The sequence below is a fragment of the Elephas maximus genome, chromosome 2, assembly GCF_024166365.1.
Source record: "Elephas maximus indicus isolate mEleMax1 chromosome 2, mEleMax1 primary haplotype, whole genome shotgun sequence".
NCBI lineage: Eukaryota > Metazoa > Chordata > Mammalia > Proboscidea > Elephantidae > Elephas > Elephas maximus.
The window spans coordinates 186,515,142-186,537,069 of record NC_064820.1 but is presented as its reverse complement, the minus strand read 5'-3'; the positions used below and the strand labels follow the sequence as shown (position 1 = coordinate 186,537,069).

General features: G+C 46.4%; 1 protein-coding gene across 4 annotated transcripts in view; it reads right to left on the bottom strand.

The window, feature by feature from the left end:
* Positions 1 to 13,707: 13,707 nt before the first annotated feature.
* Positions 13,708 to 21,928, bottom strand: part of TENM2 (teneurin transmembrane protein 2) — a 1,384,955-nt gene continuing 1,376,734 nt past the window's right edge. For all 4 annotated transcript variants that reach the window (XM_049874278.1, XM_049874280.1, XM_049874279.1 and 1 more), the window contains 2 exons: positions 16,875 to 17,005; positions 13,708 to 15,052 (listed from right to left, as the gene is read on the bottom strand). In XM_049874278.1, coding sequence (XP_049730235.1) covers positions 14,291 to 15,052; positions 16,875 to 17,005 — 893 coding nt within the window. In that variant the 3' untranslated portion in view covers positions 13,708 to 14,290. The remainder of the gene's footprint in view (positions 15,053 to 16,874; positions 17,006 to 21,928) is intronic.

Sequence of the window (21,928 nt, the reverse complement as noted above, 5' to 3'; positions counted from 1 at the left end):
TGTAGGCTGTCATATGTCCTTTCCTAAGAGGTCAAAGGAGGAAGCATAGAAGTGATCTGTTTAATGTAGTATTGTATACACAATGTACACCACCTCCCCCAACCCACGTGCCATGTCTTTCTCTACTCTACCACCCCATCTCTCCTTGGTACAGAGAAAAGCGTGTGTCTAGAGAGAATGAATAGAAACACCTCCACTCAACACTTGCTGTGTATTTGGTGAAGCTGTTGTACACACATCCTTGTTCTGTACCCACCATTGTTTCTACATTTGTACCAACCACACACCACGCCTGCCACCCTGCTGCTGCTCCCTCAGTGTGTGTGGCTCCACTCCACACATTCCATCACACCTTCACTCACACCTGGGCTGTTTGCACCTGCATGCAGTTCTTCGCATCTCCTCACTTACGCATTACCCTCAGGCACATGCAGTGAACCACACACACACACATACACCTCATTCTTCCACACAGTTCATGCTGTGAATCATGCCTGTGCACACACACAGACATGGACACAAACCAGTACTTATGCATCACTCATGGGAGTATGCAGCGTGCTGTCCTGCACACGGGCAAACACATGATGTGTGCAGTAATTCTACACACACATGCAGGACCGAGCGCCTGAGGCAGACCCTGCGCATTACACCCCCTCCTCAAAACACAGTCTGCCATCAACAGATGAATGGATAAACAAAACGTGGTACATACATGGAATGGAAAATTAGTCGTAATGAGAAATGAAGCCCTGATCCATGCCACTACATGGACGAACTTTGAAAACATTATGCTGAATGAAATAAGCCAGACACAAAAAGACAAATGTTATCTGATCCCACTTATATGGTGTCTTGGGCATCTAGTGCTGCTATAAGAGAGATACCACAAGAAGATGGCTTTAACCAGGAGAAATTTATTCTCTCACAGTCTAGTAGGTTACAAGTCCAAATTCAGGGTGTCAGCTCCAGGGGAAGGCTTTCTCTGTTGGCTCTGGAGGAAGATTCCTTGTCATCAATCTTCCTCTGGTCGAGGAGCTTTTCAGGCACAGGGACCTCAGGTCCAAAAGATGCGCTCTGCTCCTGGTGCTGCTTTCTCGGTGGTATGAGGTCCCCAACTCTCTGCTTGCTTCCCTTGCTTTTTATCTCTTGAGAGATAAAAGGTGGTGCAGGCCACGCCCCAGGGAAACTCCCTTTACCTTGGATCAGGAATGTGACCTGGGTAAGGGTGTTACAATCCCACCCTAATCCTCTCAACATAAAATTACAATCACAAAATGGAGGACAACCACACAATACTGGAAATCACGGCGCAGCCAAATTGATACATACAATGTTTGGGGGGACATAATATAATCCATAACACATGGAGAATCTAGAATAAGCAAATGAATAGAGACAAAAGCTTATTAAACGTTACCAGGGGCTGAGGGGAGGGGGAAATGAAGAGATTGCCTAATGGGTACTGAGTTTCTGTTTAGGGTGATGGAAGTTTTGGAAATGGATAGTGGTGATGGTTGCACATCATGGAGAATGTAATTAATGCCACTCAGTCGTACACAAAAAATGGTTAAAATGGCAATTTTCTGTTATATTATCTATTTTACCACAAAAAACAAAAACTAACAAAACACAATGGGCCCACACAGTAGAATATGCCCTTCCCTGGCCTGTCCTCTCTCTCCATACTCCTATGTGATCTCTCTCTCTTTTTGTCTCTTCCATCCCCCTTCCCCTCTTCTCTGCTCCCCTTTCCTTTCCTCCCACCCCCTTCTCTCTCTCTCTCTCACACACACACACAGACACACACACAAGAGCCACATGCCCAGGTGTCAGCTGTCTTGGCCTCAGGATGCTCAGACAGCCATCTCAAGCATGGCAAGAACCAAGAAAAACACAACTAATGGGAGCTCCAGCAATGAGAGGGGGAGGGAAAACAGTCAGGCAAATGAGTGCTCTGAACAGCATTCCCTCCTCCACATAGCCCCTTAGAGCCTTACCAGTTGGGGGCTGATGGACATCAACTCACATTCTCTGTAGAAATCATATAGAGTCCCCATGACTGCACCCCAGGACCTGTCCAGAGAGTATTACTTGGGCACCATTATTCACCATCAAGATGCCCCATTTCCAGTGGCTTGTGTGACCCCTGGCATAGGACAAGAAAGCAGAGATAAAATATTACACTCTGTCATCTCAGGCCCTAGAATCCCTTCCCCAAGTCCCCATGGGAAGGTGCTCAGGAGAGCTCCAGGGTCCTCTTCACTTGTCATGGGCTCACTTGGATTGCTCTGACACTCATCATTGTAACATGGTCGCAGCTAGTCCTCTGTCTTAGGCGTGCTCAGCATTTTCACCTGCCTTGAAGCAGGGGACAGTTCCATAGGGAGGTCTGGGAGTCTGAAGGAGGACTTGCGTAGGGGAGCAATCAGTTTCCCCCTCCATACTTGGCTCATGAACTGAACTAGTGAGGAAGTCCAGAGGAAGAAGAGAATCAGAGTGGAAACCCCAGTCCTTAGTTCCAGGAAGCCCTGGCTTGGGGGACGTCACTTGGATGAATGAACATAGGTGAGTACTGATAAATGAATTCTCAGAATTATTCTATCTGACCAGAAGATGGAGTCCCTGAGTGGTGCAAAATGGTTAAATGTTCAGCTGCTAACCAAAAGGTTGGAGGTTTGAGTCCACCTGATATTCCTGACTAGACTTCTCCTGGTTAAAAAAAAAAAAAAAAAATTTTTTTTTTTTTTTTTGCTTAGGTCTGTTTAACTCATCCTTGCATCCCCAGCCCTGGCTTTGTTTCCTAAGCAATGAACCTGTCAGGCACTAATGCTGACAGAAAGGCAGCCATCTTCCTCTTAGGAACCACTTCTTCCCCTCTCTTTGTGGTCCTGGAAATGCTGATGGCTTTGGGTCAATTCAAGGTCTTCTGTGAGATAGAGGGAAGGTCTCTGCGGTGGTTAATGTGTGTCAACTTGGCTGGGCCACGATTCTCAGTGATATAGCAGTTGTGTAATGATGTAGTCATCTTCCATGATGTGATCTGGTGTGATCAGCCAATCGGTTGTAGGGGGAGTTTCCTTGGGGGTGTGGCCTGCATGCAACATATATATGGATGTTCTGGCAAAGCTCACTTGCTTTCTCTGGACCCTGCATCCAGGTTTTCATCATCTGACCTCCAATTCTCGGAACTTGAGCCAGTAGCCTCCTGTATTGCCCGCTGATCTTGGGATTTATCAGCCTCTGTAGCCTGTGAGGAAACTCTCGTGGCGTAGTGGTTAAGTGCTACAGCTGCTAACCAAATGGTCAGCAGTTCGAATCCTCCAGGTGCTCCTTGGAAACTCTAAGGGGCAGTTCTACTCTGTCCTGTAGGGTTGCTATGAGTCAGAATTGACTTGAAGGCAGTGTTTTTTTTTTTTTTTTTTGGTAGCCTGTGAACCAGTGGCTTGCTGTTCTACCTGCCTATCTTGGATTCATCAGCCTCTGCAGCCCATGAGCCAGGGGCCTGCTATCTGACCTGCTGATCTTGGGTTCATCAACCCCTACAGTTAAATGAGTCAGGAGAAGCCTCTAGCCTGATGCCTGACCCACAGATTTGGGGCTTGCCAGCTTCTACAACTGTGTAAGCCATTTCCTTGAGACAAATCTCTCTCTCTATATAAATATACACACACTTCACTGATTTTGCTGCTCAAGAGAACCCAGCCTAGGACAATCTCTCTGTCATTTGGATGGGAATCACAAGGATGTAGGTTTGGGGCTGCTAGTGACTATCTTTCCCACACATGGAGAAATCCACCTGGGAATAAGGCAACATACCAAGGGAAGCAGACCAAGAGGTGGAGAAAGAGACAATGCCTCACGGACATCCCCTGAGCCCCTGGCTCCAACAGTGTCTGAAGTCAGCTGTGCCTTGGACTTCCCGGTGCTTGTTTTGCAATCAGGTTCTATGACTTACAATTGCAAGTCTTCTGACCCATATGGTGATGCGGTTTGGGGGGCAGAACCTGGTGTGCATTCCTTTTCTCCATCTCCACTTCACTGCTTGTAGTTAGCTGCCATTGAGTTGGCCCCCAACTCATGGCCACCCTATGCACAATGGAATGAAATACCACCCCCATGATTGCATGCAGATGGGCTGATTTTCAGAAGTGGATCACCAAGACTTTCTTTCTAGTCTTAGTCTAGAAGCTCCACTGAAACCTGTTCAGCATTATAGCAACATGCAAGCCTCCACTGACAGATGGGTAGTGGCTGCGCCTGAGATATATTGGCTGGCAATTGAAGCCAGGACTCCCAAATGGAAGGTAAGAATTCTACCACTGAACCACTAATGTCCCCATTTACTCCACTGCAACAAACAAACAAACAAACAAAAAAACCCAGTGCCATCAAGTCAAGTTGATTAGGAATCATAGCGACCATACAGGACAGGGTAGAACTGCCCCATAGAGTTTCCAAGGATTCGAACTGCCGACCCTTCAGTTAGCAGCTGTAGCACTTAACCACTACGCCACAGGGCTCCCATGGAGTTGGCAGCAGTGGGATACTCCACTGCAGCCTTCTGTATTGTAGATGTTCAATAGATGCTCAAGTTTTTGTCTGATGGAGCAGATTCCTTTTGGCTAATAGCTGCTGCCTTAGAATAAAATCTGCATGTATATGGCTGAGATAAGACTAAGATAAGGGGTTGTTGAGGTAGTGGCCTGGGAATGGAGTATCAGATTGAGGATAAAGGAGCCCTGGTGGTGCAACAGTTAAGCACTCCCATGCTAACTGAAAGAAGGTTGGAGATTTGAATCCACCCAGAGGATCCCTGTAAAGATATGACAACCTGCTGCTGGGGTCACTATGAGTTTGACTTGCGATCGACTTGATGGCACACAGTAACAACAGATTGAGAATGGAAGAAGAATTTTAGCCAGGGTTACTACGAGTCGGAATCAACTCCTGGGCAATGGGTTTGGTTTTTTTGTTTTGTTTTGTTTTATGAGGAACCCAGGTGGTGAAGTGGTTAAAAGCTTATCTGGTAACCAAAAAGTCAGCGGTTTGAATCCACCAGCCCTTCCTTGGAAACCCTATAGGGACAGTACTACTCTGTCCTATAGGGTTGACTCTATGGCAACATGTCTGGTAGAAGGCACCTGTTCTGTTGTGTGATCTGGTCCAGTCCCTTCCTTTCTCTAAGCCTTAGTTTTCTCATCTGCTCCCAGAAATTTTACTGAATGGTTGTGAGGTTCCAATACAATCGATTAATCTGTGTGACAGGATTTTATGAATGCATGAATATTAGGGGCTCACTTTTACTGTCCCTGGAATTGGGCTCAGGGGGCTCAGGGGGCCAAGATAGAGTGAACCATCGGGAGGGCTAGAGAAGCAAGGGGAAGGTGAGAAGATTAAGAGGATGCTTCTAGAAGGTGGCCATCCCCATGGAACACTAAAGATGGGTGGTGAGGAGCAAGAGGACATTTGGTTCTCTTCTTCAGGGCTGGGGGTCCTGGAGCCTTGTGAGGGCTGTGAAGCTGGCCTCAGGCTAGGTGGCCCCCTCCCACTGTCATTACACTCATAACTGAGAGCCCAGGTAAGGGACCCCAGTTAGGTAATTGTATCTCATCTCTGGAAGCACGGGTGAAATGTCCTTAAGGGGTACAGGCATTGCTTCTTCTGTCTTTTCACCCCTGAGCCTGTGAGGAGAGCAGTGCCCCATAGCTTGATGCAGCTTCTCTGGGAGAGGATGGAATGGAGCGTGGAGCCTTTTACTCCTGAAGAGGCCAAGCTTCAGGACCCGGACCACATCCAGATAGTCCAGAGGCAGGGACGCCATCTGCAGTCCTCACGGGCTGAGAATAATAAAATTTGGCAGTCGATCAGTACAGGGAGGTAGCTGTTCCCATACCCGAGGCACTGTGCTAAATGGTTATTACAGTTTACAAACCTTACAACAACCTGGTGAAATGGACGTCTCATCTCTCATGGATTACCATTTCACAGAGGAGGAAATGGATGGAGGCTCCGGAGATTAGGTTAAGAACCCAAGCTTAGGTAGAAAGGGGAGCAATTCGGGTTCAAAGGGAAGTTTTCTCTGACTCAAAAGACTGTAACCTAAAAAAAAAGTTCCACAATTTTCCTTTAGTAATAGCTTACTTATGAAGTGCCGGACACTTGCCAAGCACTCTGCATATATTTTTTTTTTGTTACCCTTTCCAGACAATCCTACAAAGGAGGTAATTTTAACCCCATTTTGAAAATGAGAAAAGTGAGGCTCTGGAAGGTCAAGAATCATTTGGAGATTTACCCAGGGAGTTAATAGCTGAGCTGGGGTCAGAATCCCAATTTGTCTGTTCCCAGGGCAGGTCTTCTTTGGAAACTTGCTTCCTGGAACGATCTAGATGGCTCCTCAATCCCTCTTTGGCTGCCTGGCCTCTTTCAGGAGCCCCTCCCCAGGCCCAGGGCTTTCCTAGCAGTCTATTGTTTCAGTTTCTTGCTGCCTAAAACCGAAATCAAACCCAACCTGTTGTTGTCTAGTTGATTCTGACCCATAGTGACCCTATACGACAGAGTAGAACTGCTCCATAGGGTTTCCAAGGAGCAGCTGGTGGATTTAACTACCAACCTTTTGATTAACAGCCCATAACCCGAAGCTGATGAAGTTTTCCCTAAACCACCCTCCGGCATTCAAGCCCAACTCCAGGGTGATTTGGTGGGAAAGGCTGCCACCTTGTGACCAAATAGCAAGCCCAACAGTTACCACGAGGAAGGGATGGCTTTGGGGAGGTGGGGTATTGGGGAATAGGCGAAGTCAGAAGGGAAGAGGCCCCAGCTGGTGAGGCCTTGCTTGTGGAGAATTTGTATTTCCACCCCCCAGAAATACTGAATCAGAATCTCTTGTTAAAATGTAGATTATGATTCAGTATTTCTGGAAAGGAAATACAGATTCTCAGTAGGGTGTTGAACCAGAAAGGACCAGTCTGAAGCCCTGTTTTGCGGGGGCTGCTCCGCAGCCATAGGGACAGCTGTGGGTGTCTGCGCAAGGCTGCCGAGTTGTCTCAGGATGGAAAGTGGGACTTGGCGATGGGAGCTGTGGATCAGAACTTTCCTGGGAAGTCCAGACGTGGGCCAATCCAGGAGAGTCCTGAGGCAAGTCCAGGTCAAAAAAACCCCACAGAAACCAATCAAACCTGTTACCAGCAAGTCGGTTCCAATTCTTGGTGATTCCATGTGTTGCAGAATAGAACTGCTCCATCAGGTTTTCATGGCGGTGACCTTTTGGAAGTAGATTCCAGGTTTTTCTTCCAAGATGCCTCTGGGTGAATTTGAACTACCAAACTTTTGGTTAAGTAGGTAAGTGCAAACCATTCGCACCTCCCAGGGACTCCAAGCCTGGGTTAGGCTTCTCTTAAACCATCCTCCACAGGACATTGCATCCTTTAACCTGGGGCGGGGGTTGAGGAGGGGTGAAAGTGCACCATGAAGCTTTCCCTGGAGAGGGAGACCCCAGGAGCTTCTCAGGTCAGATTCCTGTATAGACACTGTCCCCGAGCCTGAGGAAGTTATTGAACCTCGTACTCCCAGCTGAATCCTGCCCGAGACGCTCCCCCTCTGCTCTAAGGGCCCCCGCCTTCCTTCAAGACCCCATGGCATCTCATCTCTCACCTCGACTGTTACAGAGTCTCCCAGACCCTGGCCTTTCCACCCGTCTTCTTTCTCTACTTTGCCTGTTGAAGGATTTCTCACCGTACTTCCCCCACTTAGAGACTTTGGTAGGCTCCTCATGGACTGCAGGAGAAGGCTCAGCTTCTGAGCCTGATGTCTATTCCGGCCTCATTCTCTCCATGAGGCCTCATCTCAGGCCATGTTCCTCCTGCCCTGTTCTTCTAGTCCAGTTGTTCTCAGGCTTGGCTGTACAGTAAAATCACCTGGGGAGCTTTAAAATCTACTGATGCCAAGGCCACGCTCCCTGGAGATTTGGACTTGATTGGCGTGGGACCTGCACGTAGGGGGTGTGTTTAGAAAGCTACCCAGGTGATGCTAATGTGTCACCAGGGCTGCGAGCCACTGCACCAGCCTCACTGAGCTTCTCATGGCCTGTGTGCTTGTCTTCTCACTCCTGGAGCCCCCACGCGCTCTTCTGTCAGCCCACAATGCCCGCTCCCACCTTTCCTACCTGGCAATCTCTTACCCGTCAGTACCCAGCTCAAGTGCTCAAAATCTCCTGGGGTTTTCTCCTCTGGGTTTCGCATTGGTGCCCATTGCCTCAATGCCAGCTCCAACCCTGCCGTGCCCGTTGACCGGCTTGTGAGATTTTTGAGCACATTTTATTTATCTTGGTATTCCCGGCTTCTAACAGGGCCAGGGACAAAACTGTGCTCGGCCACTGTGAATGTCGATGAAGGCCTGAATGAGTGCCCTGCTCAGACAGCCAGTCTTCCTGTTGCTGAGACCCTCCAGCCCTTGAAATGTCACCTTTTCTGAAAAGCTCTGAGGCCATGAACAAAGGTCTCAGGCTGGAAGCACGTGTTCAAGTTCTCCGGGCCTGTGAGAGGGGAGGCAACAGAGAAAACTCTTGAGGAGGTAGCTGGTAGAATGGGATTCGAAGGAAAGCCCTCCTTCACCCTCCCTAACTCCTGCATAAAAATCTCTCCCTCTGTGGCTAATGGGTAGTGATTCATTTTCCACCCTTAGAAAATCTGTGCTTGGAGCAAAGACTTAAAAATAATAAAATCTGACATTTGTTGAGTACTTACTATGTGCAATGATACTGATACATGCAATATCTCATTTAACCATTACAAACAAGTTGTTGCTGAGTTGATTCCAACTCATGGCGACTCCATGTGTTGCAGAGTACAGCTGCGCTCCATAGTGTTTTTAAGGCTGTGAATGGTTTGCAGTCGACAACTAACCTAAACGTTAGCGGTTCAAATCTACCCAATGGCACTGCAGAAGAACGGCCTGGCAATCTGCTTCCATAAAGATTACAGCCAAGAAAACTCTATGAAGCAATTCTACCCTATAATACATGGGGCCGCCATGAGTCAGAACTGACTCGATGGCGAGGGTTTTTTTTCTTGGCTTTGGACTATTCTGAAGCAGATCTCCAGACCTGTCTTCCAAGGAACTTGTGGGTAGGTTTAAACTGCAAAACTTTTTGTTAGTAGTTGAGTGCCCTATTTTTATGCAAATAACATGTGCCTTCTACTTTGTTTGCCAGCTGGGTCTTCCTCCATTTATTTGCCAATGGCACCCTTCCCCTCTCCCCCCAGTTATTTTCTTAAACGTGCTATGCTAATTTTTAACGCTGTAAAAAGCATAAAAAATTAGCATAGCGTGCTTATGAAAATAGCTCACAGGTGGAGGGCACCCGTGGGCAAACAAACATAGAAAGCGTGCCTTATTTGTGTAAAATAACCATTTGCACCACCCAGGGACTCCTTTTAATCATCATGCAACCCTGTTATTATCGGTCGTTATTTTATGTGTGAGGAAACTGAGGCTCATAGACATCAAGACATGTGACAGAGATTGCATGGGCTTGCCAGTGTCCAGTCTCCTCTTCAATCTGGACTCACAGCCAGGCTACATTTTCTTGACTCTTTTGTAGTTAGGTGGGAATGTGGACTGAGTTCTGGCCAATAGAATGTGAGTGGAGGTGATATGTGCCACTTCCAGGTTTGGCCCATTAAAAATGTATGTGATCCTGAATCTCTTTCCCCATCAGCTACCTGAATAAAGAGGACTTTGAGGACCTAGAAGAAGACTGAAGCCTTGGGGGACATAGAATAAAGCCACAAGATGGAAGGAACCTGGCTTCTTGAGTGACTGCATGGAGCAGAGCCATCCTTACCTCTGACCCACAATGGACTATTTGTGAGTGAGAACTAAACTTTACTAACTTATATTGGGTTTGTCTTTTAAAGCAGTTAATGCATTTACCTTACTTACTACATGTAACCTTCACAAGTTCCTGTGTTTAGTGAATCATTGAGTCAGGACTGAAGTCCCTGGGTGGTGCAAATGGTTAACAACTTCAGCTGTTAAGTTCAGCTGCTAACCAAAAGGTTGAATGTTTGAGGGCACCCAGAGGCACCTTGGAAGAACTGGTAACCTACATCCAAAAAATCAACCATTGAAAATCCTATGGAGCACAGTTCTACTCTCACACGTAGGGTCACCATGAGTCGGAGTCAAATTGCCAGCAACTGGTTTACTGGAGTCAGGATTTGTTCCAGGCGGGCTGACTTCAGAGTGAACGATCTTAACCTTTAGGCTGTACTGCCTTTCCAGAATGTCACATCAGTGTGCAAGTACTTCTGGAAGAGTTTAAACATTCCATCTAGAACAGGTCATTCTAGAACAGGCCTGAGGCAAAGTGGGAGAGGACGTCACCAAAGGCTGTCTCTTTCTCATATTATGTGTTTGTGTGAATATATTGTGAGGGATTGGGTTGGCCTGAATGTAACAGAAAACTCACGGACAATTCAAAGATGGTCAACCCAAAAGAGAAGAATTCCAGGCTCCAGTGAAATTCTGGTGACCTGTGATTCCCTGTGTCCCACCCCTTTGGTCTACTGCCATCCAAGAGGCTGGATGGGGTGGACCAGCTCTGAGCTGAGCAAGCTCCCGCCTGCTTCTAGACTGGGATCAGCTCCTGTTTTGCTGAACCTCACTGGGTGCATCTACACCAGCGTGACACACAGGGTGGTTAATCCAAGCATGTCCTGAGCACTTCCTTTGCACCTTCCACCAAACCAGGATTCAAGCTGGCCTCATGACCGGCTGGAGGCTGTTCTGCAAGCATTTTTCCAATTGGTCCTGATAACAGTTGGTTTGAACAATGCTGGCGTTAGGGCAAAACCTGCTGTCATAAGCTCTCTTCTGCCTCCTGAAAAGAAACAGCCCCAAACTCACTCACTTGGGGAAACAAGGCTGTTTCCAAGCGCTTCTGAGAAGGAAGTTCTCAAGAGCATTTTGTTATTCTATCTGCTTTACTAAATCATCACTCACTCTGCTGGTAAGGCTAACAGGGCCATGAGGTCCAATATCTGGTTGAAAGCAGGCTAGCCCTGCCTCTCTCTCTCTTTCCTTCCAGGTATAGGAACCGTCCCTGGCCTGGCTGGATGATTGGGAAGGCAGCCGTGAGGCAGGGTATGTGGGGGTCTTAGGGTGAAGTACTGGCTCAGCCCTCCTGGAAGGGTTTTGAAACCAGCCTCAAGTGGGCCTGAACCAGGTTCCACTACTTACCAGCTGGGTGATGTTTGGCCTCGGTTTTCTTACCTGCAAAGTGAGTGATAATAAAAGCTCCTCCTTGGAGTCCATCTACTCAATTTACTTCCATTTCTTCCTCTCTAGGCCAAAGTACCTTCATCTCAGGTAGCTGATCCCACCAGCCCCTTCCTTCATCTCAGGTAGACAATCCCATGCCTATATCTCAGGTAGATGACTCCACTGGCCCCTTCATCTCAGGTAGACAACCCCATCAGCCCATTCCTTGATCTCAGGTAGATGATCCATCTGCGCCTTCTTTTACCTCAGACAGACGACCCCACCTGCCCTCTGTGCTGCGTCCAGAACACTTTTTAATAAAATTAAAACCAATGGCTTTCCATTGCTTTTAATGTAAAAACAAAACAAAATTCAGTCTCTAACCTGTGTCTTCTGGCCCCCGCCGAGCTCTTCTGTGTTCTGGTCTAACCCACCATCTTACATCTGCTTGAACTGACTCTGTTCCCTTCCACCTCAATCCCTTTGCATATACTGTTCCCTTGCTCTGAAATGCCTTTCCTTCTCTTCACCAAGGTAACTCTTACTTAACTTCCAGAGCTCAACAACTTCTGTGACATCCAGTCTAGGTTATATCCCCAGTTATGTGCTTCTACAACTTAATAAATCTGTCCTTCTTGGCATGTAACATCCATGTCATTTTCACTTCTTAGTGTAATTATTTGATTATTGTATGTCTACTCACCTGGCCATGATTTTCATGAGGCGGGGGCCCATGTTTGTTTTCTACTCAACTCCTTTACCTCCAGAACTTCGCACAGGACCTGGCACGAGACAGGCTCTCAACAAAATGTCGTTGAACGAATGAAAGGTGAGGATGAAATGGGAACATTGTTGGCAACGCATTAGCACTGTGCCTGGGACCTAGTAAACACTGATCAATATGAGCTATTAATGATACTGAGGGCAGTGGTGTTCAGTGGTAGAGTTTTCCCCTTCCATGTGGGAGGCCTGGGTTTGATTCCTGGCCAATGCGCCTCACGTGCAGCTACCACCCGCCTGTCAGTGGAGGCTCATGTGTTGCTCTGATGCTAAGCAGGTTTCAGTGGAGCTTTCCAACCTAAAATGGGCTAGGAAGAAAGGACTGGTGATCCACTTCTGAAAATCAGCAGATGAAAACCCTATGAATCACAAGGAATTCGATATGCAACCCATTATGGAGATGGCGCAGGACTGGGCAACATTTTGTTCTGTTGTGCACGGGGTCATCATGAGTCGGGGGCCGACTTGACAACAACAACAACAGTAACGATATTATTCTAACCATGAAACATATGTAAAAACAAAAATTCATCTAAACCTTAAGTGCTTTTACACACACACACAGAGCTACAAACACGCCCATAGATCTCTCAATGTGGCAAGAATGTCCGGCCTCAATTCCCCGTCAGCATCTCTGAGAACTAGAATGCAGCTGCAGGGGGAAGCCTGGATTTCCCAGGAGGCCTGGAGGGATCCACACACAGGTAGGCCTGTGGGGCCACACTGCTTGCTCTCCAGGCTGCCTGTAGCAGGCCGAGAGAGATTGCCCACAAGCCAGGGCTGTCTGGGGAGCACTCAGCGACCTCTAACAAAAGCTCTCTCCAAATGTTCAAAATACCAGCTCAGCCTCCTCTCCTGCAGCTCTTCTTGCTCTGTCCCCATGTCAAAGCATTTCCACAGAAGACCAGCGTCCACAGGAGTTTTAGAGACTTTATTTATGTATAAACAATTTAAACACTTTGCCATAAATTATCTTTGCCTGTCCCTAGTCTTTGCTTAGCAGCAAATTAAAATTAATATAAAAACTCGATGAACAATTCATACATGTATATTACAAAAAGTTCCTGTACCAAAGTTCTTATTAGACTTTTTTTTTGTTTTCTGTTTTTTTTTATTTTTAATTTTTTTTTTTTGGTTTTTTATTTTTTTATTTTCGCTCTTCTTGGTGACTGTCATGTGATTGTCTCAGTTTCTGGACCAAACAAACACACTAATAATTTTAAATCTGAAACAGCGATCGTGCCTTGCGGCTTATGTATGTACAGGGTGATCTGAAGTGGTGCCCGTTAGCAAAAGAGTGTCACGATGCCACGCCGCTACTGTAACTGATACCCACGAACTACGGAATCTAAACAGACTACACCCTGTAACTGCGTATTACTGTCCACAATGAAATCTTCAAAGACAAGAGAGTATGAAATTTATCTGAAGTGAGTATAGCCACCATTTTGAATTAAATTTTACACTCTGCGCTCAAATAAATTCGCTCAGGCCAGACTAAGTTGGGACCTGAGGGTTAAGTGCTGGACGGTATCATTTCACATGGATTTTTGATATTCATTTCTTTTTTTTTCCTTGTGTTTTTATTCTTTAAAAAGTATTTCCAGTGCTCACTCTTTCACTTTTATCCCCCCCACCCCAGTCGCTACACACAAATCACCCCAAAGTTGTGTTTTAAATGCACCTGTATTTGCTTAAACGAAAATGTCTGAAGTATTTGTCCAACAAGCGGTCTGAATCGGTTTCCTCAGCTGGTCTGGTGACGCCGGCCGCGTAGATGTCTTGCGTCGCTCACGTGTGAATGTCTTGTGTCGCTCACGTGTGAATGAGTGAGGTAATAGGATATGAGGCCTTCTCAAGTCTTCATTTCTTTGTTTTTCGGTTGGTATGTTTATTTTTCTTTTGACCCTTTGGGACATGTTTGCATCTCTTTTTGTCTCTCTTCTGTGTAGACCCAGAACAAGTGGGTCATATTTTAGGGGAACTTGGAACATTGTGTTTGTTTGTCCATTCATTTGTTTGTTTGTTTTCCTCAGAGTTTTCAGCCAGGCTTTAGTCTACTTCAGGATGTGGGACTTCTCGTGTGGGCAGTAGCATTTTAACTCAAAAAATGTGAGCTTTCTTGCCACTTGGGATCCTAAAGCAGCCCGGCCTTAGTGCCCCCATTAGGCCTTCATCTCCTTAGGAGAGGAGATAACAGTTACTCCTTTTGAGCCATCCAGACAAGGAATGGCAGCAGGTTATTTTGTTACCTCTTTCCCATCTCATTCTGTCTTAAAAACTGGATGTTGCTGCTACTGTCTGCAAGCTCTGGGTATTGCTCCACAGGAAGTACGTAATATCCCTCATAACCTTGCACCCGCCCCGTGCTCAGGAGCTGCTGCTTCTCACCCTCAGTCCATAGACGGCTCCCCTCTCTCCCGTCCCTGGCTTTCTGCTGCTCCTTGGCCCAGGCAGTGCCCAGGGCCCTCTGTCTCGCCTGGTCCAGGACACGGGCCTTCTCTTCGTCCAGGGTGTCGGGGGTGAGGCCATAACGGATGCTGAGCAGCAGCGTGGAGTACTGGAATTCAATGTTGGTGAACCTTCGAGTCCTGCCATTTACCAGCAGCGTGGGCTGCGACACGGTCACGTTCACCCCGCTCTCCAGCACCTTGCGGCCAATGGTGGTGCCCAGGGTGACCAGGTCACTGTCGGCTGCGCCGATCTTCACAAAGTAGTGGGTGTCCTTGCCTTCGATGCTGTAGTGCATCTTGTCCAGGTAGTAGGCGTTGTTGAGCACCGAGGCCACTTTGCGGCTGTCCTCGCTGGCGATGCTGGAGACCCCGGTGGTCACCCGGCCTTCTTTGATGGCGAACATGATGCCTTTCCCAATGATGGGTGTGGTGGTGGCGAACCAGTGGCCTGCTTTCTCCCGGATGCTGGCGTGGAGTTTTTTAGAAATGACCTGCCCTTCAAGTGCCATGAAGGCTTGATTGTGTCTCTCTGTCGTCTGTTGGATACCTGTAATCAGCTGGGGACAAAAGGAGACATAGACAGCTTAGAAGATGGTCTGGGAAGCTCACGAAAGAAGAGTCAGAGGATAAATGTTTGGATGCTCTTCAAGGACTAGTGTTGTGTCTGTGCTAGTACAAGCTCATTTCTGGGACCAGGACAGCCTGGCTGGCTGCTAGGGCCCTGAGAGCGTGGCCTGTCCACCCCATGCCTGTGCCCCTAACTGAAAGATGGCGAAGGAAGTTTGCCACCTTGCCAATGTCTGTCGACCAGCCTACACACTCACCCTGTCCAGCCAGTGTTGGAGGAGAGCAAGCCACCCAGCCCTTTGATGATTTGGCAGCTGCCTTGCACACTTCAGACCTAGGAATATCCTGACCTGGAGGGCAGGATGTTCTTTGCAGCAGTGACCCTTGCTGCTGTGACCTAGGTTCCTTTAAGGCCCAGGCTCTGGATATGCATTAACTTCCTTGGGTTAAGACCTTGTTGAGTCCTGGGGGGGGGGGGGGGGGGGTGCATGCAAATGACTAATGCGCCTAAGGTTGGAGGTTTGAGTCCACCCAGAGGTACCTCAGAAGAAAGGCCTAGTGATCTACTTCTGAAAAATCAGCCACTGAAAACCCTATGGAGCACAGTTCTACTTGGACACACATGGGATTGTCATGAGCTGGAGATGACTCAATGCAACTGGTGTGTATATTCCAAGCATGGCCAGCAGCATTGGAATCCCCCAGAACCCTGCTAGAAAAGCAGAATCCGAGGCCTCACTCCAGACTTATGGAATCAGAATCTGCATGCTCACAAGGTCCCTCCCCTAGGTGATTTGTGTGCATGTGAAAGTTGGAGACGCACTAGGCCAAGAGCTACTGGCTTCACGGGCCAGAAGGACTGTCCCCGGATGCTGAGTCAATCACTTTGAATCCTAGCCCTGGTTCTGCAGAGGGACAAAATCACCATTATCTTCTTGGCCTTGAGTTGTCCACTCACAAATTACAACTTATCTCAATTGGTGGTTGGGGGACATACTGGGATAATGGAAGAGGCTGTGCTTAGAAGGTAACAGCACTTAGATAAATGAGAGAAATGGTGGCTATTCATCCATTGAGTAGTCCCCAAGGGGGAGGGCTGAGAGAACACCATTCTCAATTACCCAGCAGCTCCTCCTTGCCTCTCTATAGTTACACAATCTGTACAATTTTTCAGAGCAGCTGAGACCTTTGAGATTTATAGCACCAAGTACTAGCTCTGTGGTAGGGGCTAAGAGAGGTGGCCTCCTGAAAATTGATGTCCGCCCCCACCCAACAGTGGCAGAGGCCTCAGCTGCACCCAATGAAACTGACCACCCTTCAGTTCTCACTGAAAGACCCAAGCACAAATTATGTTCTCAAAACTCAATCTGTACACATTTGGGCCATAAAGCGTGGAGGTTTTATGTGGGGCATAAAAATGTTCCTTAATGGGACAGAAACGGCAAACCACAGTTTTATTACTTCTCATAAAAACCAAAAGGGTTATGATCTTATAGGCAGTGCAGATGGCAGGTGCTGCTAGATTTCTCAGTGCTGTTGTTAATCAACGAGTGACTCAAGGGTATGCGCTGAACAGATAATGATACCGCAATTAAGGTGATGATCAAGGTGGGGAAGACATATGTGCTGCGCCAGACCTGTGACAGCACTGACATTCTTCTTTCTGCGAAGTCACAACCTTTCATGCAGCTTTTATACCCAGCTCCAATGTTTTCCTCCTCTGCTGACATGCCCTTGGCTCCCATGCAGTTCTGTTTGCGAAAAAGCCTTTGATGGCAAAGATTCAGATTCCTGGCAGGAATGCCCACTTACCTGTCCATTCTCACTTGCTTGACTCTCTGACAATTCATAGGGAGGAGGCACGAAATACATTTTGGCTCTTGGGAAACCAGGAATTATGTTGCTAAGCTGAAATCCAAACATCACAAGCCAGCTTTTCACATCTATGGTGGGAAGAAAATAAAGATTTCTGAAATCATGATGGACAGAGAGCAGTAGAGGATCTTCCAGAGATAGAAAATGGGTGGCTGGGTGTGGGGCCCCACAAGAGAGGGAGGCAAGGGCTTGAGAACGTCTCTTGGGTCCATACACAAAGATTCTTTACATGGTTCCTTCCAAATCTGGTCAGTTAATGACTACCATATCATTATTAATGCCAGTGCTGCAGTAAGATAGATCAAGCTTCAAATCCCCTCACTGTGTGACCTTGGGCAAGTCCCTGTACCTCTCTAAGCCTCAGGTTGCTCAGACGTGAGTTAGGATAACAATTGTACCTATCTCATTGGTTTGTTGTGAGGATTGAATGAGAAAATCCCTGTAAAGGACTTATCATACTGCCTGGCACATGGACCATTCAAAAAATATGGACTCCTTCACTTGGGAAGTATGTAAGGTCATCTACCATAGGCAGCCACTGTGTTAGAAACTGGGGATACAGTAATCAACAAGGTGGATAAGCGATGCCTATGAGCACAATGCTGCACTGAGCAGGTGTTGCATTGATGCTGGGTCACTAGGGGGAAGGGATTCCAAGAGCCTGGCATGTGTGGACTGCACAGTCTCTGGCTCCCGAGGTCTGTTTCTCCAGGCTTCCTACTTTCCACAGAGAGGTCAAGAGAGAGCTCTGCATACTCAGAGTTAAGACAACCCTTCCCCCATCAGCGGTCAAGACTGAGTTCCTTGCATTGGGAATTATACCTCCCTGTCCCAGGTGCCCTGCCCTCTACTGAAAAGTACAAAGAGTAAAACTGCCTCTCCCCAGGCCTTCTTGCCTCCTTCCCTGGCAATCCATGAAGAGTCCTGGGCATCTGTCCCTCTCAACCCTTGCAGCCTTACCAACACCATCTGCTGCCTGGAGTCCACCAGGATTAATCTCATTCTACTCCTTATCCGTGCTTATAACAGGCATCCTGTTATGGATTGAATTATGTCTCCACAAAAAGATATGTTGAAGTCCTAATCCCTGGTACCTGTGAACATGACCTTGTCTGGAAATAGGGTCTTTTGAGATGTTAGCAGTTAGGTCAACATGAGGTTATACTAGAGTAGAGTGGGTCCTAATCCCATCTGGGTAGTGTCTTATAAAAGATGAAAACATGTACAGACAGGGGGAAGACACCATGTGAAGATGCATCTACAAGTCAAGAAATGCCAAGGATTGCTGAGAACCACTAGAAGCTAGGAGAGAGGCATGGAACATTCCCCTCTCAGAGCCCTCAGAATGAATCAACATGACTGATTCTTTGATTTGGGCTTCAGCCTCCAGAGCTATGAGACAACAAACTTCTGTTTTTATAAGTAACCCCGTCTATAGTATTTTGTTATAGCAGCTGTAGCACACTAAGACTCACGCCAACATCATGCCTCATGTCCTGTGCTCTAATCCCTTGCCTGCCCTGCCTCCACCTCTCCCAATTCCCAAAACATTTTTGTAGGCTTTCTGGAATTCACACGGGTCATCGTCAAAGCCCCCATGTCTTCAATCTCTTTTCTGAATGTTTCCTTCCCCTTACTGTCCTAACTGAAACCATCTTTCCCCTCAGGACACTGCTCTGTCTGCAACCCTGTCAAATGATGGCTGCTTTTTCTCCTATTGTTACTGGCCCTGGTGGTGAAGTGGTTAAAGAGCTTGACTGCTAACCAATAGGTCAGCAGTTCAAATCCACCAGCCGCTCCTTGGAAACCCAATGGGGCAGTTCTACTCTGTCCTATACAGTTGCTGTGAGTTAGAACAAACTCAATGGAAACGAGTTTGGTTTGGTTTTGGTTTGGTTACTGGACCTGGAGGTTCAAGTACTCCTTGTTTTGCCATCTACTGACCCCCAGTCTACTCCCCTGTATTCCTGAAGCTTTTAGCTTCTAGACCACTGTCATTCTATCCAACTCTGCTCCTGAATTAATTCTTAGGTATTAAATTATACAAGTAGTTGTTCCTTGACCTCCTCTCCTTTGAGGCTCTTTTTCCTACACACTTCCAAGGTCATTTTCTGGACCTCGTTGTCATCACCAATAATGGCAATCCCTCCATTATCTCAATTCCATGCATGCCATCCTTGACTACTCCCTCATTTTTTTCTAGCTTACTCCTTATTGTACCTTGATCACCACAATCCTTTGATTCAGGACCTTCAACCCACCCCAAATTCCTTTTCACTACTCCTCAACTTCCTGGTCTCTCTTCCCTTCTTACCCGGCAGAAATTCCATGGCTAATCATTATAATCATTCCCTTGTACAACTCTCAGGTCCTTTGCCCTCTCTCACTTCATCATACTTGTGTGGCAAAAATCACAGTTTTGATTAAATCCAAGTCTTTGCTATGCCCTATTTATACCTGTGCAGCTGAATGTGTCTGGAGAAAAAAACAAAAACATAACCATGCTGGCTGGTGTCACTTTATTTTAAATCTATGATCACAACTCTCAAGTGTGCCCTCCTGCTGCCAGGCAATCATACTATACTCTTAGTTCATTCATTCTTTCTTTTACTCTCCTAGATGATTTTACATCTTCTCATCTTTTCCTAAACCAATATCTTTCCCTTCCTTCCTCTCAGCAGCTGGCCTTGCTTCCTACTGTCCTGAGAAAATTGATGTATCCAGAAGAGACTTTTCCTAAACTCCCATCATATTTACCAGGCTACCAGCATCTGTACCCATATTCCCTGCCTTCCCCCTGTTATTATAGATGAGCTGTTTAAGTTCAAACCCTCCACTGGTGTACTAGATGACATTCTCTCTTGCCTGCTCAAGTACATTCTCTCTCCCCATGTCATCAATTTATTCTCTCTTCCAATGGATCAACCCCATCAGCATACAAACATGCTTCTAAGTCTCTTAACTTAAAAAACAAATCCTCTTGTCCTTACTTCTCCCTTTAGCTACCACTCATTTCTTTTCTTTCTTTCTTCTTTTTCTTTTTTTAACATTTTATTGTGGTTTGGGCAAAAGTTTATAGTGCAAATTAGTTTTCCATTCAACAATTTATACATATTTTGTTTCATGACATTAGTTGCAATTCCCTCAATGTGACAGCATTCTACCCTCTCTTCCCTGGGTTCCCCGTTTCCATTCGCCCATCTTTCCTGCCCCTTCCTGCCTTCTGAACTTTGTTTTGGGCAAATGCTGCACTTTTTAAAAACATTGAAGTAAAATTCATATAATATAAAATTTACCATTTTAAAGTATACAATTTGGTGCCTTCCAGTACATTCACAATTCAGTGTAACCATCACCACTATCTAATTTAGAAACTTTTCATCATCCCAAAGGGAAACCCAGTGTCCATTAAGTACCTATTCCTCATTTTTCCCTCCTCCCCAAGCCCCTGGCAACCACTAATCTACTTTTTAATCTCTATAGATTTGCCTATTATGGGTATTTCATATAAATGGAATCTTATATTATTTTTCCATTTGTGTCTGGGTTCTTTCACTCAACATAATGTTTTCAAGGTTCATCCAAGTTGTAGCATGTATCAGGACTTCATTCCTTTTTGTTGTCAAATAATATTCCATTGTGCGGCTATAACACAGTCATTAGTTGATGGATATTTGGATTGGTTCTACTTTTTGGTTATTATGAATAATGCTGTTATGAACATTGTGTACAAGTTTTTGTTTGTACACCTGCTTTAAATTATCTTGAGTTTATACCTAGGAGTGGAACTGTTGAGTGATATGTTTAAATCTTTTACTTCTAGTTTTAAAATATACCCAGAATCTGTCCACTTCTTGCCACTTCCACTGTCTCTATCCTGGTCCACCATCTTTTGTCTGGACTTCTAACTGGTCTCTCTGCTTCCGCCTCTGTGCTTCCACATACCTCATCAGCACAGCAGCTGGAGAGAGCCTTTAGAAATGGAGCAGACCATGCCAGTCTTTTGCTCAGGCACTCGGGTGACTCCCCATTTCTCTCAATGAAGAAGCCAAAGTCCTTCTAGTGGCCTATAAAGGCTCTCCCCCAATTATCTCTCTGATCTCAACTTGTACCACTCTCTCCCTTGCTTACTGAGCTCCAGCCTCTTTGCTGTCTCTTGAATACGACAAGCACATGCTCATCTCAGGGCTTTTACACGGCAAGCCCCTCTGCCTGGAATGTTCTTCCCCAAAAGTATTTTCTGGCTCTTTCTAGCTCTCTCACCTCCTCCAAATCTTGTTCAAACGTCACCTCCCTGAGAAGACCAACCCTGACTGCTATATTTAAAAGCTGCCCTCCTTCCCCACCCTCACCAATCCGAGTTCCTTTACCCTACTCTATTTTTTCTAAAACAATAATCACATTCTAATGTGCTCTATCATTTGCATATTATTTAGTTCTTTGTTTACTGTCTGTCTTCCTCACTCAGAATGTAAGTGGAATTTTAAAAATCTGTATTATTGACAGATGTCCCCCCAGATCCTACAACACTGCCTGGCACAAAGTGGGTGCTCAGTAAGTATCTGTGGAATGAATGAATAAAGGAATGAATGAGTGAACGCTGCACATCCATGGCAATAGCTGCCCTGCCCAGAATTAGCAAGGCAGAGGGTTTGCATCTGATAGAGAACAGGCTTCTGAAAGGGTTAAGGTATAACCACCTCTTACACTAAGACTGTTGTGAGGGATTTAATGTTGACTTTGCTACAAAACATAAAGGTATATGAGAACTTCTAATGAGAAGGGATCTGGGGTCCATGGTGTATACATCTTCCTTGGGCACAGGCTTGTTCCTTGAGTGATCTGGCAACTACACTCATCAGCGATAGCCCATTTAAGAGTGGTTTAAGAACATAACGTTTAAAATCACCTTAAAAAGGCATGTCAGTATCGAGCAGAGAGGAGCGTGGCTTTAATCCAGCCACTCTATACATTTAAAGAGCACCTATGTG